Source organism: Pelophylax lessonae (assembly GCF_965119305.1).
Source record: "Pelophylax lessonae genome assembly, chromosome: 12".
Taxonomy (NCBI): Eukaryota; Metazoa; Chordata; class Amphibia; order Anura; family Ranidae; genus Pelophylax; species Pelophylax lessonae.
In genome coordinates, this window is record NC_138779.1 from 216546781 (window position 1) to 216563439 (window position 16659).

The 16659-nt window shown below is 45.8% G+C and overlaps 1 protein-coding gene across 2 annotated transcripts in view; it reads right to left on the reverse strand.

Moving 5' to 3' along the window:
• APLP1 (amyloid beta precursor like protein 1) overlaps positions 1 to 13454 on the reverse strand; it is an 86431-nt gene extending 72977 nt beyond the window's left edge. For both annotated transcript variants that reach the window (XM_082273903.1, XM_082273902.1), the window contains exon 1: positions 13113 to 13454. In XM_082273903.1, the coding sequence (XP_082130029.1) occupies positions 13113 to 13181 (69 nt within the window). In that variant the 5' untranslated portion in view covers positions 13182 to 13454. The remainder of the gene's footprint in view (positions 1 to 13112) is intronic.
• Positions 13455 to 16659: the final 3205 nt, after the last annotated feature.

Below are 16659 nucleotides of genomic sequence, written 5' to 3' on the forward strand. Positions count from 1 at the left end.
CCCATAACCGAACCTTACAGGTGTCCCCAAACCTTACAGGTGTCCCCATAACCGAACCTTACAGGTGTCCCCATAACCAAACCTTACAGGTGTCCCCATAACCAAACCAAACAGGTGTCCCCAAACCTTACAGGTGTCCCCATAACCAAACCAAACAGGTGTCCCCAAACCTTACAGGGGTCCCCATAACCAAACCTCACAGGTGTCCCCATAACCAAACCTTACAGGTATCCCCAAACCTTACAGGTGTCTCCAAACCTTACAGGTGTCTCCATAACCAAACCTTACAGGTGTCTCCAAACCTTACAGGTGTCTCCATAACCAAACCTTACAGGTATCCCCAAACCTTACAGGTGTCTCCAAACCTTACAGGTGTCTCCATAACAAAATCTTACAGGTGTCGTCACCATAACAGTATGAGAGGAGAAAGCTTAAATGGGGACACCTGTCCGGGGAGCAACCTTTGAGGAGAGGACTCACTTCCTGTTGTGTCACCGGGACAGGAAATAAAGGGAAATCGGGGACACAGTCAGCAAAATCACGTGATGGGTATTAACCCTTTCCATGCTTTATAGAAAGTAAAACAAACAGTTTTGGCTATAAAGTCCCCCGGGGATTGAAGGAGAACGCTGACTCATGATCGGGACCCAGCGGGCTCCATGAACCAGAGATTGTGACTTCTCTGAAGGGGCCCCCTGATGCCCCCCCCCCCTCCCCCTCCCCAGTGATCTGTCACTGTGGCAGATTGATGTGTTATAATCTCACAAAGTGACTCGCACGGTTATCACGCCGCGTCCGCCGGCGCCAATCTCTGCAATATCACTAATGGAAGAGGTTGTAAATTCACCGGGATCAGGACAAAGGTTTGGTGGACCCGGAAAGTCCCACCAGGAAATCAATCCTTCCCCCGCTCCGCCGCCATCGGCAGTTTTAGCCGTGATTCACGACTTGGACCGCGCTGCTCCGCCCACTCAGGGAAATGAAAGCTGCGGATAAAAGAGACATCAATGCAGATCTGTATTCATGAATCCACCAATGTGTGTGTTTATATGGAAGCCAGCAGTGTGAGGACCCCCATTTCCCAGCCATTGGCATCTTACAGCAGAGCTCAGACTGGAAGAGGGAAAAGCAGCACAAGGTGCCTACCTGAGTCTACCAGGCATCAGTCTCTTACAGCAGAGTTCAGACTGGAAGAGGGAGAAGCAGCGCAAGATGTCTACTTGGATTTACCAGGAATGGGCCTCTTACAGCAGAGCTCAGACTGGAAGAGGGAGAAGCAGCACAAGGGGCCTACTTGAATTTACCAAGCTTTGGCCTCTTACAGCAGAGCTCAGACTGGAAGAGGGAAATGCAACACACAAGGTGCCTACCTGAATTTCCCAGCCATTGGCCTCCTTAAGCAGAGCTCAGACTGGAAGAGGGAGAAGCAGCACAAGGTGCCTAACTGAATTTCCCTGGCTTCGGCCTCTTACAGCAGAGCTCAGACTGGAAGAGGGAGAAGCAACACACAAGGTGCCTACCTAAATTTCCCAGGCTTCAGCCTCCTACAGCAGAGCTCAGCCTGGAAGAGGGAGAAGCAACACGCAAGGTGCCTACCTGAATTTACCAGGCATCAGCCTCGTGCAGCAGAGCTCAGACTGGAAGAGGGAAAAGCAGCACAAGGCGACTGCCAGGGGATCCCATGCTTGCCTCTGCCAGCATTGCCAAAGCGTGGCCGTAGCCCGTATGCTATGGTCTTCCTGTCCTAAAATCACCAGGATTGGCTGTCAGAGCTCAGACTGGAAGAGGGAGAAGCAACACAAGATGTCTACCTGAATTTACCAGGCATCAGTCTCTTACAGCAGAGCTCAGACTGGAGGAGGGAGAAGCAGCACAAGGTGCCTACCCGAATTTCCCAGGCTTCGGCCTCTTACAGCAGAGCTCAGACTGGAAGAGGGAGAATCAGCACAAGGTGACTACCAGGGAGCCCAACGTTGCTGGAGTGTGGCTGTAGCCCGTATGGTCTTCCTGTCCTAAAACCACCAGGATTGGCTGTCAGTCTGACCTTTTGCTCTGTGCTGCAGAAGCTCTGCGGATGAATACATTGTAACAGGATGATTGTTACTTTATTATTACACTCCTTTCCTTCTTTCATCTGCTGATGCACAAATCCTCAGTTATAGCAATCTCACAAATAGGAACAAAAATATTTTATTGTTTAATAAATTCCTGTTTAGACCCCCCCCCCCCTTCCCAACCTGTTCTTATCTATCCTTGTCAACTGCTTCTTCCCCTTCTCCTTTTATCTATTATTTTTTTCCTACTTATTTTGCTTTTACCGTTCATTTGTAAACTTTTGTTGTTTTCGTTTTGTTTATTTATTTCTGTATCATTCATTATTACACACAAATTGCTGCACAGAACGCCGCCATGCTGTGTACCGGAAATGATCGAGGACTTTTACTGCAGTGACCCCTGGAAGCAACTTCCTCAATGACAGTTACATTCTGACAATTTGAGAGAATTGTTTGGGTTTCCAATCTGCTGCTTCTAAGGCTTCATATATGAATAGTCCTGTCAGGGTAAAGGGCCCTAAAAACAGCCTAGGGCCCCAGGAACACTCACTTTACCATTGACTTTGGGTATAGCCATTCTTTAGCCCAGGCGTCTCCAAACTGTGGCCCGGGGGCCAGATGCGGCCCTTTGCTTGCCTTTATATTGCCCTTGGGACACTTTCCTCCCAATGACAGCAACTCAGTGGCACCATTCTTTCTACTGACACCAAGGCTGGGGTACTATTCCCTCCACTGACACCATTGATGGGGTACTATTTCTTCCAGTACCAATAATGGGGTACTATTCCTCCCACTGACACCAATGATGGGGCGCTATTCCTCCCACTGACACCAATGATGGGGCACTATTCCTCCCACTGACACCAATGATGGGGCACTATTCCTCCCACTGACACCAATAATGGGGCACTATTCCTCCCACTGACACCAATGATGAGGCACTATTCCTCCCACTGACACCAGTGATGGGGCACTATTCCTCCCACTGACACCAATGATGGGGCACTATTCCTTCCACTGACACCAATGATGGGGCACTATTCCTCCTACTGATACCAATGATGGGGCACTATTCCTCCCACTGGCACCAATGATTGGGCACTATTCCTCCCAGTGACACCAATGATGGGGCACTATTCCTCCCACTGACACCAATGATGGGGCACTATTCCCCCCACTGACACCAATGATGGGGTGATATTCCTCCCACTGACACCAACGATTGGGCACTATTCCTCCCACTGACACCAATGATGGGGCACTATTCCTACCACTGACACCAATGATGAGGGGGAACTATTCCTCCCACTGACACCAATGATGGGGCGCTATTCCTCCCACTGACACCAATGATGGGGTACTATTCCTCCCAATGACACCAATGATGGGGCACTATTCCTCCCACTGACACCAATGATGGGACACTATTTCTCCCACTGACACCAATGATGGGGCACTATTCCTCCCACTGACACCAATGATGGGGCACTATTCCTCCCACTGACACCAATGATGGGGCACTATTCCTCCCACTGACACCAATGATGGGACACTATTTCTCCCACTGACACCAATGATGGGGCACTATTCCTCCCACTGACACCAATGATGGGACACTATTTCTCCCACTGACACCAACATCCAGCCCCACTAAAGTTTGAAGGACAGTAAACTGGCCCTTTATTTAGAGACCTCTAATCGCACCTGCGCCTTTAGTGAACGTGTGGTTCAAAATTGTGCATTTTTGCACACATTTACAAAATGTGCTAAGAAATCATGTTGTGTTTAAGGTGGCATTTATTGGTAATTGCACCCCAAACGTGGCAAGCAGACGCGCGTTTGGAGGCACGTAAAAAAGCGAAACAAACGCGGTAAAGCACGTGGTAAAAACAAGCAAACCACTACACAGAAAAAAAGCTACAGGTGCACTCACTTCACCACTGACCTTGGGTATAACCATCCTTTAGATCCCATTCACACCTGCTTGTTTTGTAAAGGCGCGCAAAATTGTGCGTGTTTTGCGCACATTTAAAAAAAAAAGCACTAAAAACGTGTCGCTTGTTTGAGGTGCTTTTCATTGTTAATGGTACCCCAAACCCGGTAAGGAGATGCGCATTGTGCCATGTGCAAAATATGTGCAATAAATACGGTAAAACCATGGAAACCGTAAGGCTCCGTTCACATCTTGGCGTCCCCGATCCCAAATCAGGGCAAATCTCGGGACACCCGTGTGATTCAAGTAGAAGAACTTCATTTGGGTGACAGGCATCCCACGATTCGGTTTGCACGATTTTACTGAGATTCATCGGCGACAATCACGGCAAAATCTTTGGGGCGTCATTGGAAATGGGCTGGGCGTCCCGTGATTTGCCGTGATTCGGGATCGCAATGATTCCGCCCTTGATCCGGCACGTAAAGATGTGAACGGAGCCTAATCAGGCAAAAAAACCCCCTCCAACTCCATATACACCTGCGCATTTTTTTAAAAGGCATGCATCTTGCGTCTGTGTTGATGTTCATTGTCAATAGCACCCCATATGTGGCAAGCAGAGGTGTCTTTTGCCACACGCAAAAGTGCGCATTTTTGCACACATTTATAAAATGCACTAAATTTGTTTGAGGGTCCTACCTGCTGCAATTAAAGCTTCATATATGAGTAGCATGTAGCATTTGCAATGCCATTCATTGTTAATAGCACCCCAGATGGGACAAGCAGAGGCGTCTTTTTCTGCACGCAAAAGTGTGCATTTTTGCACACATTTAAAAAAAGCACTAAAATAGCTTAAGCGTCCTACCTGCTGCAGCATGTCGCATTTGCAACGCCATTCATTGTTAATAGCACCCCAGATGGGGCAAGCAGAGGCGTCTTTTGCCGCATTTCTGCACACGTTTATAAAATGCACTAAAATAGTTTGAGGGTCCAACCTGCTGCAATTAAAGCTTCATATATGAGTAGCATGTAGCATTTGCAATGCCATTCATTGTTAATAGCACCCCAGATGGGACAAGCAGACGCGCCTTTTGCCACACTTAAAAGTGCGCAGTTTTGCAAACATTTATAAAACGCACTAAATTTGTTTGAGGGTCCTACCTGCTGCAATTAAGGCTTCATATATGAGCAGCATGTCACATTTGCAACGCCATTTATTGTTATTTGCACCCCAGATGGGGCAAGCAGAGGCGGTTTTTGCTGCACGCAAAAGTGCGCATTTCTGCACACGTTTATAAAATGCACTAAAATGGTTTGAGGGTCCTACCTGCTGCAATTAAGGCTTCATATATGAGTGGCATGCGCATTTGCAATGCCATTCATTGTTACCAGCACCCCAGATGGGGCAAGCAGAGGTGTCTTTTGCTACACGCAAAAGTGCGCATTTTTGCACATATTTAGAAAACACACTAAAATGGTTTGAGGGTCCTAGCTGCTGCAATTGAAGCTTCATATATGAGTAGCATGTCGCATTTGCAATGCCATTCAGTGTTAATAGCACCCCAGATGTGGCAAGCAGACGCGCCTTTTGCCGCACGCAAAAGTGCACATTTTTTACACACATTTAAAAAACGCACTAAAATGGTTTGAGGGTCCTACCTGCTGCAATTAAGGTTTCATATATGAGAAGCATGTCGCATTTGCTATGCCATTCATTGTTAATAGCACCCCAGATGGGGCAAGCAGAGGCGTCTTTTTCTGCACGCAAAAGTGCGCATTTTTGCACACATTTATAAAATGCACTAAAATAGTTTGAGGGTCCTACCTGCTGCAATTAAGGTTTTATATATGAGCAGCATGTCACATTTGCAATGCCATTCATTGTTACCAGCACCCCAGAAGGGGCAAGCAGAGGTGCCGAGTGCAAAAATGCGCAACAAACCTGGTAAAACTCATGGTAGCAATGTGCAAACCGGAACACGGCAAATAGTTCTAACTCCATTCATACCTATGCATTTACTGTGTGGTTCCCTTCATTTGAATACAACCCCAAATGCAGCAAGCAGACCGCGCTTTCCTGAGTGCAAAAATGCGCAAAAACGAGGTAAACCTCATATGATAGAAACTTGCAAACTGGAATGTTGCAAAAAGCTCCGACTCCATTCACACCTGCGCTTTTACCGTGCCACGTTTGCGGTGCCATTCCTTGTTTAATGGCACACCTTACCCGACACATGTGTTTTACCACACGCAAAAATGTGCAATAAATGTAGAAAACGCGCAGTAAAAACAGCGCAAGCTGCAACGTGGAAAAAAGGTCCGCAAGCTACTTTGTTGCATTTGCGATGCGTAGGGCCCGCCCATTGAAAGCAAAAGGCTGCCCCGTGCATTTTGCACAAAAAAAAAGTGTGAAAAACACGCGTTTCAAGAATGCTACGTGTGAATAGAACCTTCATGAGCTACTTTGCTGCATTTATTGTGTGTAAGGCAGCTCAATAAAACAAAATGGCGTCACGCGAAAAATGCACAAAAAATTTGCAAAAAAAATCGCATGTTTACATGTCACCAGGTTTGAATGCAGCCCTGAAAACATGTAACATCTCTGAATAGTTCCATCAAGAAACATCGTCAGTGAAATAAATTGGAATCTGGGGCGCTGTGCCGACCCGCGCCAAAGCTGGGAGTGAGCGCATGGTGACACGGTCTGGTACAGAACAGCGCGGTCTCAGTTCTATGAGAAGGGTCTGTTTGTGCTTCTCGGAGGGAGGGGGGCAGTACCAGGGCGAGACGGTGGAGGGGTGCTGGCGTCATCCTCTGGATTGCCCAGCCACCTGTTCCTGGGGGGGGGTCACATTGCTGCAGAAACATCCGTCAGGATTGGGCGATTGAACAGAATGTTCCAATTTTCCTCTAACCCAATTGTCTTCTACAGTGATTGGGAGACGTGTTTATGTGATGTCACCCCACACTCCTCCCCCATACTGATCAATCCAGAGACCCCCCCACCCCCCATCATATAGAACATAAGAACATACTGATCAATTCAGAGACCCCCCCCCCCATCCCCTATCATATAGAACATACTGATCAATCCAGAGACCCCCCCCCCCATCCCCTATCATATAGAACATACTGATCAATGCAGAGACCCCCCCACCACCCACCATATAGAACATAAGAACATGCTGATCAATCCAGAGACCCCCCCCCCCCACCATCCCCTATCATATATAACATACTGATCAATCCAGAGACCCCCCCCCCCATCCCCTATCATATAGAACATACTGATCAATCCAGAGACCCCCCCCCCCACCATCCCCTATCATATAGAACATACTGATCAATCCAGAGACCCCCCCATCCCCTATCATATAGAACATACTGATCAATCCAGAGACCCATCCCCCATCATATAGAACATACTGATCAATCCAGAGACCCATCCCCCATCATATAGAACATACTGATCAATCCAGAGACCCATCCCCCATCATATAGAACATACTGATCAATCCAGAGACCCCCCATCTTATAGAACATACTGATCAATCCAGAGCCCCCCCCCCAATCATATAGAACATGCTGATCAATCCAGAGACCCCCCTTCCCCCCCATCATTTAGAACATACTAATCAATCAAGAGACCCCCCCCATCTCCCATCATATAGAACATACTGAACAATCCAGAGACCCCCCCCCCATCATATAGAACATAATAACATAGTGATCAATCCAGAGACCACCACCCCCCCCCCCAATCATATAGAACATATTGATTAATCCAAAGCCCTCCCTCCCCCATTATATGGAACATACTCAAAATATCAGAGCTCCTCCCCATCGTAAAGAACATACTGATCAATCAAGAGCCCCCCCCCCATCATATAGAACATATTGATCAATCCAGAGCCCCTCCTCCATCATATAGAACATACTGATCAATCCAGAACCCCCCCCCCATCATGTAAAACATATTGATTAATCCAGAGCTTCCCCCTCCCCCATCATATAGAACATATTGACCATTTCAGAGCTCCTCCCTATCATATACAATATATTGATCAATCCAGAGCTCCTCCCCACCCTTATCATTTAGAACATACTGATCAATCCAGAGCCCCTCCATCATATAGAACATACTGATCAATCCAGAGCTCCCCTCTCGCCCCCCCTCCCCCCCATTCTCCATCATATAGAACATACTGATCAATCCAAATCTCCACCCTCATTTAGAAAATACTGAATAATCCAGAGCTCCTCCCTATCATATAGAACATATTGATCCATTCAGAGCTTCTCCCCATCATATATAACATAGTGATCAGTCCAGAGCTCCTCCCCATCATATAGAACATATTGATCAATCCAGAGCTCCTCCCCATCATATAGAACATATTGATCAATATAGAGCCCTCCCCCATCATATAGAATATATTGATCAATATAGAGCCCTCCCCCCATCATATAGAATATATTGATCAATCCAGAGCTCCTCCCCATCATATAGAACATATTGATCAATCTAAAGCCCGCCCTATCATATAGAATATATTGACTAATCCAGAGCTCCTCCCCACCCCCATCTTATAAAACATACTGATCAACAGAGCCCCCCCCCCATCAAACAGAACATATCAATCCAGAGCCCCCCCATTATATAGAACATATCAATGCAGAGCTCCTCCTATCACATAGAACATACTGATCAATCCAGAGCTCCCCCCCCCCAATCATATAGAACATACTGATAAATCCAGAGCTCCTCCCTATCACACAGAACATATTGATAACTCCAGAGCTCCTCCCTATCATATATAACATACTGATCAATCCAGAGCCCTCCCCATCATATAGAACATATTGATAAATCCAGAGCTCCTCCCTATCATATAGAATATATTAATCAATCCAGAGCCCCCCCCCCCATTATATAAAACATACTGATCAATCCAGAGCTCCTCCCCCCCCATCATATAGAATATATTGAATAATCCAGAGCTCTTCCCTATCACATAGAACATATTCATTAATTCAGAGCTCCTCCCCATCACAACATTATTGATCAATTCAGAGCTTCTCCCAATTGCAACAGAATTGATCAATCCAGAGCCCTGCCCCATCATATAGAATATATTGATTGAGCCAGAGCTCCTCCCCACCATATAGAACATACTGAACAATCCAAAGGGCCTCCCCATCATATAGAACATATTGATCAATTCAGAGCTCCTCCCCATCATATTGATCAATCCAAAACTCCTCCCTATTACAACAATATTGATCAATAAAAAATGAAAGGGGTTCTTCTAGGCCTTCCCTGCTCCCTATCCAATGGGAAACCGATCACAGGGGCGGATTTTTTTTGGGGGGGGGGGGGGTCAACAGTACAGGTGATCTAACTCCATGATAAATCAATCACGGATTTCCTATAATCAATATCGAATGATCCTTGAATCAATCAAATGTCTTTGCAATTTGCAGATTTTACCTTGTAAGGGTAGCAGTGACATCATCAATGGACATAGGCTGTGCAGAGAGCAGAGCTATGGGAGAGCCACATCAGGCTCCACCCACTACAGGTTGCCTGCATAAAAATCCAATGGGCAGGGCGGAGACAAGATCAGTTACCTTGCACAAGGAGAGAGAAAGCAGCAGTCTTTATTACAGGAAGCTCCTGCACAGAGGGAAATTTTCACATACGTTGTGCCTGGCCACATAGAATAATGGCCATTCGGCCCCCTCTGTCATGGATGTCTATTGTTTTCTACAGTGGGGCCCTTGCGTGTATGTGGGTAGGCTGGACGGAAAGTGCTTACACATCTGAGGTCACTACCCTAATTGGGTGCAAGAAAATAGGATATGTCAACAAGTTGCAAGTAAAGAGGAAGTATTCCCCCCTGCAAAATCCTTTAGAAAGTACAGCATGATGGGGCCTCATAGGCCAAAGTTGACCAGGACTCAAATTTACTGGATTAGGTTCATCATACAACATTTATCATACAAATTACAATCTGACTATACAATCTTTGTACGGTATAATCAGCCCTCGCTTTATCAAAACTATTTAATTGGGCACTCACCTATTTGATCTTATCAATCTGTATGCAATCAGGCAGGCCCTTGCACTACGTAGTTGATGGTAAAGTTGCTGAACATACAAGAATGTTCTTACACATTATGTTTTGTGTTATGTCTTATGTTTACCCACATTGCAGGTTCACCAGGGGCATTGCTGGACTTTGCCACCAAGGGCACCTGCCTCAAGTCTTTTACGGAGTGCCCCAGGTCTTCTACTAAGTGCCCCAGGCCATCTACTCAGTACCTTAAGTCTTTTACTGAGTGCTCCAGGATGTCTACCAAATTCTTGTGGTGTTTTACTGAGTGCCCCAGGTCATTTATTGGGTGCCCCAAGCCTTCAACTGAGTGCCCCAGGTCATTTACTGAGGACCCTGGGTCTTCTATTAAGAGTTCCAGAGTCTTCTACTCAGAGTCATGGGTCTGCTACCGAGTGCCCCTAGGTCTTCTACTAAGTGCCCCAAGCCATCTACTCAGTACCTTAAGTCTTCTACTGAGTGCCTCAGGGTGTCTACAAAATTCTCGTGGTCTTTTACTGAGTGCCCCAGGTCATCTATTGGGTGCCCCAAGCCTTCAACTGAGTGCCCCAGGTCATTTACTGAGGACCCTGGGTCTTCTATTGAGAGTTCCAGGGTCTTCTACTCAGAGCCATGGGTCTGCCACCGAGTTCCCCTAGGTCTTCTACCGAGTGCCCCTGGGTCTTCTCCTGAGTCTTCTACTGAGTGCCTTGGTTCTTCTACTGAGCCCCCCCCCCTCCCCCAAGTCTTCTATTGAGTGCCCCTGAACCTCTAACCAGTGCCCTGGGTCTTCTGCTGAGTACCTGGGTCTCCTACTAAGTGCCCCGGGTCTCCTACCAAGTGCCATAAGTCTTCAATCGAGTGCCCCGGGTCTCCTACCGAGTGCCTCAAGTCATCTACCGAGCTCCCCAAGTCTTCTACGGAGCTCCCCAAGTCTTCTACCGAGTGCCCCAAGTGTTCTACCGAGTGCCCCAAGTCTTCTACTGAGCGCCCCAAGTCTTCTACTGAGCTCCCCAAGTCTTCTACTGAGCTCCCCAAGTCTTCTACCGAGCTCCCCAAGTCTTCTACCGAGTGCCCCAAGTCTTCTACCGAGCGCCCCAAGTCTTCTACGGAGCTCCCCAAGTCTTCTACCGAGTGCCCCAAGTCTTCTACCGAGTGCCCCAAGTCTTCTACCGAGTGCCCCAAGTCTTCTACCGAGCGCCTCAAGTCTTCTACGGAGCTCCCCAAGTCTTCTACCGAGTGCCCCAAGTCTTCTACCGAGCGCCCCAAGTCTTCTACTGAGCTCCCCAAGTCTTCTACCGAGCTCCCCAAGTCTTCTACCGAGTGCCCCAAGTCTTCTACCGAGCGCCCCAAGTCTTCTACGGAGCTCCCCAAGTCTTCTACCGAGTGCCCCAAGTCTTCTACCGAGTGCCCCAAGTCTTCTACTGAGCTCCCCAAGTCTTCTACCGAGCTCCCCAAGTCTTCTACCGAGCGCCCCAAGTCTTCTACCATTTGCCATTGGTCCTCTACAGTTTATCCTGGGTCTTCTACTGAGTGCCCTGAGTTTCCCAATGAGGTCCCCAGGTCTCCTACTAAGTGCCCTGGGTCTTCTACTGAGCATTCTAGGTCATCTACCGAGTGCCCTGGGTCTTCTACTGAGCACCCTGGGTCTTCTACCGAGTGCCCCAAGTCTTCTACTGAGTGCCATCGGTCTCCTTTGAGATACTTTCCATGCGTTATAAAGTTTTGAAACATTGTATATACTTTTGAATCCATCTGTTGTTTATTTTGTCATGTTAATGTCACGTTAGGGCATTTAGATCAATTCAGATTATATTAGGCTTAGATTTGATGCAAAGTGGTCATCACTGTATCCTACGAGCCCCTCAAAATGTGATTCTTTCTTTCCAGGGGTGCCCCTGGTCTATTAAGGCCGTGTGGCCCAGTCTTCCACAACTATTGCTAAACCAGGAAAAGAACAGACCTTCAGTTAAAATTTTCGAGCACCACTGATAACTTTTTTTTTTTTTTTAACCCAACCATGCTGCCCCAAGGTCACCATGTCCAAACCTTTGGATAGCTCAGTACATAAAGTCAACCCTACAAAATTTTTGAAACAAACGCCACCACAAAGTTTCTCGACCAATGCCTCAACAGGCCGAATGAAAGGACCGTTCCCCTTTCTCACGGAAGATGCAACAATTTAGTAATTGGTTGCATGAAATGACCAGCATGCTGGATATTGTGTTTTGCATTGATATTGCAATATACAGTATATAGACAGTTCATTTTATTCCTAGGCACACGTATGACAATGGCCGAGCCCTGCAGCCTCTCATTACTTAAGCCGCACGAGCCGAGGGCCCCCACCTTACTCCTGACATTATCTGCTGTTCCATTAAAGAACCATCATACAATTAGTGATTCCATTAATCTCCATCCTGGCACCAGGCACCACCTGCTATTTCAGCTCCTGGCTGTACCACTGCGCCACCTCCCGACACTCAGACCCCCCCCACCATCCTTCTCATGCCATGTTGCAATTGCACATTAACTAGCAACGTACTGCAATTTTGCAGCAGCCAGTATTGCAACTCGGCCGAATGTACATTATTGCAAATATTGCAAGCCGAAAAGTGCACCTTTGCAAAGTAGGGGGTGGCCATTGGGTACCCCCATTATTATTTTGAGTACCTGTCACGCCACAATGACCTCGACCGGGCTAAGCAAAGGTAACATCCCCCCCCCCCCCAGCCCCCCCAGTCTTTAACAAGGACCCGCTAAACCAGCTGTATCATGTTTACAGTTGTCTGGCATCTTTTGACCTTATAGACCCCCCTTCCCCTGCCGCCGCCATTGCCAGCTGCCCCAGGGGCCTGGGTTTGGAGGATGCCGCGGTCCTGCGAAGGGGTTGCGATTGTTATTAATCATTTTTTCATTTGCTGCCTGCGGTGACCTTTTTGCAAAATACACCAACTCCACCCTGCCCAGCTGTGCATTGCACCTCCGCTGCCATCTTACCCCGCCACCCCCCCCTCTTCGCCGTCCCCTCACCTGGGCGCTGAGCAGCAGAACGCCACCAACGCATAGGAGGGTGGTCCTCATTCTCTCCGAAGCCCCCATCGGGGATGTCGTGGCTGGTGGTTGCCGGCTGGGTAAGTTACGGTCTGCGGCGGTCTCTCTTGGCGTCGGCCGGGCTGCTGGTGGGCTCCCCTGCAGAGGCTGTCTCGTTGCGCGTCGCTCACGGATGCATCTAGGTCTCGGCGTGCATGTCACGCAGCTGTTGTGGCTCTCTAGCTGGGATGTCTGTCTGATGAAGCCTTGTTCTGCTATACAAAGACGTAACCCATCCCCCCTCCTCCTCTGTCTCCCTCCTTCTCCCTCTCCCTCTCTCTCTCTCTCTCCCTCTCCCTCTCCTCCCATCCCTTCTATCACTTCCTCCTCCTTTCCTCCCCGTCTCCTCCCAGTGAGAATTCAATCCACACCAGCAAAAAGGGAAAAAAAAAAAAAAAAAGTCATGAAAAATTTAGTAAGAATGCGGAATGAGGGACCGCAGGAAGCGAGCTCGATTCATTCCTCGCGAAATGCAAAATAGAGGGAACAATTAGAATTGTAAAAAGAAAAAAGAAAAAAGAAACAAAAAACAGAGACGAGTGAAATAAAAAAAAAAAAAACAAAAGGTGTTTTTTGTAGGACGAACGATAATTCTCCAAAGGGGCCGAAACACGGATTTGGTTAATAAGCGCAATAACAATACACAGGGGTCATCAAGTTTTACAGGCTCAGAAGGGATGATTGTATGGTTACCCGGAGGATGGCGATCGAAAAGCGTGTATGATTAAAATGGATGAAATGTAGAAAGCCGTTATAATCACTTCAAAGTGGACCTGTCGGTAACTTTACAAGTCCCCCGTAAATAAATTACTGACTTGTTACAATATAAAAGCTCCTCCTTTTTATTTTATTTGAATTTATTTTATTGATTTTTTCATATTTTATTTCATTTTTAATAATTGATTTCATTTTTATATGGCAACAATATCATTTTTAAAAAAGATCTACTTTTTTGTTCTACCTGAATCTATTTTATTGATTTTTTTTCATATTTTATGTAATTTTTTATTAATTTATTTCCTTTTTTACATGGCAACAATATAATTTTTAAAAAAGATCTACTTTTTTTTTTACTTGAATTTATTTTATTGTTTTTTTTTTTCATAAATTTTTTATTTTTAATAATTTATTTTATTTTTACATGGCAACAATATAATTTTTTTTTTTTTTTTAGAAAAGCTCCACCTTTTATTTTATTTGAATTTTTTTTATTCATATTTTTTTAATTTTATATTTTAAATTAATTATTTTATTTTTATATGGCAACAACATCGTGTGTATATATATATTTATATATATATATACAGTCAGGTCCATAAATATTGGGACATCGACACAAATCTAATCTTTTTGGCTCTATACACCACCACAATGGATTTGAAATGAAACAAACAAGATGTGCTTTTGCTGCAGACTTTCAGCTTTAATTTGAGGGTATTTACATCCAAATCAGGTGAACGGTGTAGGAATTACAACAGTTTGTATATGTGCCTCCCACTTTTTAAGGGACCAAAAGTAATGGGACAGATTAACAATCATAAATCAATTTTTCACTTTTTAATACTTGGTTGCAAATCCTTTGCAGTCAATTACAGCCTGAAGTCTGGAACACATAGACATCACCAGACGCTGGGTTTCATCCCTGGTGATGCTCTGCCAGGCCTCTACTGCAACTGTCTTCAGTTCCTGCTTGTTCTTGGGGCATTTTCCCTTCAGTTTTGTCTTCAGCAAGTGAAATGCATGCTCAATCGGATTCAGGTCAGGTGATTGACTTGGCCATTGCATAACATTCCACTTCTTTCCCTTAAAAAACTCTTTGTTTGCTTTCGCAGTATGCTTCGGGTCATTGTCCATCTGCACTGTGAAGCGCCGTCCAATGAGTTCTGAAGCATTTGGCTGAATATGAGCAGATAATATTCCCCGAAACACTTCAGAATTCATCCTGCTGCTTTTGTCAGCAGTCACATCATCAATAAATACAAGAGAACCAGTTCCATTGGCAGCCATACATGCCCACACCATGACACTACCACCACCATGCTTCACTGATGAAGTGGTATGCTTTGGATCATGAGCAGTTCCTTTCCTTCTCCGTACTCTTCGCTTCCCATCACTCTGGTACAAGTTGATCTTGGTCTCATCTGTCCATAGGATGTTGTTCCAGAACTGTGAAGGCTTTTTTAGATGTTGTTTGGCAAACTCGAATCTGGCCTTCCTATTGTTGAGGCTCACCAATGGTTTACATCTTGTGGTGAACCCTCTGTATTCACTCTGGTGAAGTCTTTTCTTGATTGTTGACTTTGACACACATACACCTACCTCCTGGAGAGTGTTCCTGATCTGACACACATACACCTTCCTCCTGGAGAGTGATCTTGATCTGGCACACATACACCTACCTCCTGGAGAGTGATCTTGATCTGGCCAACTGTTGTGAAGAGTGTTTTCTTCACCAGGGAAAGAATTCTTTGGTCATCCACCATAGTTGTTTTCCGTGGTCTTCCGGGTCTTTTGGTGTTGCTGAGCTCACCGGTGCATTCTTTCTTTTTAAGGATGTTCCAAACAGTTGATTTGGCCACACCTAATGTTTTCGCTATCTCTCTGATGGCTTTGTTTTGTTTTTTCAGCCTAATGATAGCTTGCTTCACTGATAGTGACAGCTCTTTGGATCTCATAGAGAGTTGACAGCAACAGATTCCAAATGCAAATAGCACACTTGAAATGAACTCTGGACCTTTTATCTGCTCCTTGTAAATGGGATAATGAGGGAATAACACACACCCGGCCATGGAACAGCTGAGCAACCAATTGACCCGTTACTTTTGGTCCCTTAAAAAGTGTGAGGCACATATACAAACTGTTGTAATTCCTACACCTTTCACCTGATTTGGATGTAAATACCCTCAAATTAAAGCTGAAAGTCTGCAGTTAAAGCACATCTTGTTTGTTTCATTTCAAATCCATTGTGGTGGTGTATAGAGCCAAAAAGATTAGATTTGTGTCGATGTCCCAATACTTATGGACCTGACTGTATGTATATATATATATTTATTTTTATATATGGCAAAAATATCCCTTTTTTTAAAAAAAGCTCCACCTTTTTATTATATATATTTTAAATGTTTATTAATTTATTTTATTTTCCTAATAAAAAGCTGTCCATGGGTTCCAGTCAGTGACTTTGCCTAGGCAGTGGTGATGTTATTAGTCTACTGCAGGCAGGCTGAATGATTTCCTCAGTCTCTTCTGCCCTGATGATTACTTAGACTGAGTGTACATTGTAACGCTATAGCAAGTCACATGGTGAGAGGGTACAGCAGGGGCTCTCAAAATTATAAAGTAGCCGGGGTGCAAAGAGCCCTTCATAATGGGCACAGCAGGTGTACAGACCCGGGAACTCAGCACAGGGATGGTGGGAGCCCCTCATAATGGGCACAGCAGGTGTACAGACCCAGGAACTCAGCACAGGAATGGTGGGAACTCTTCA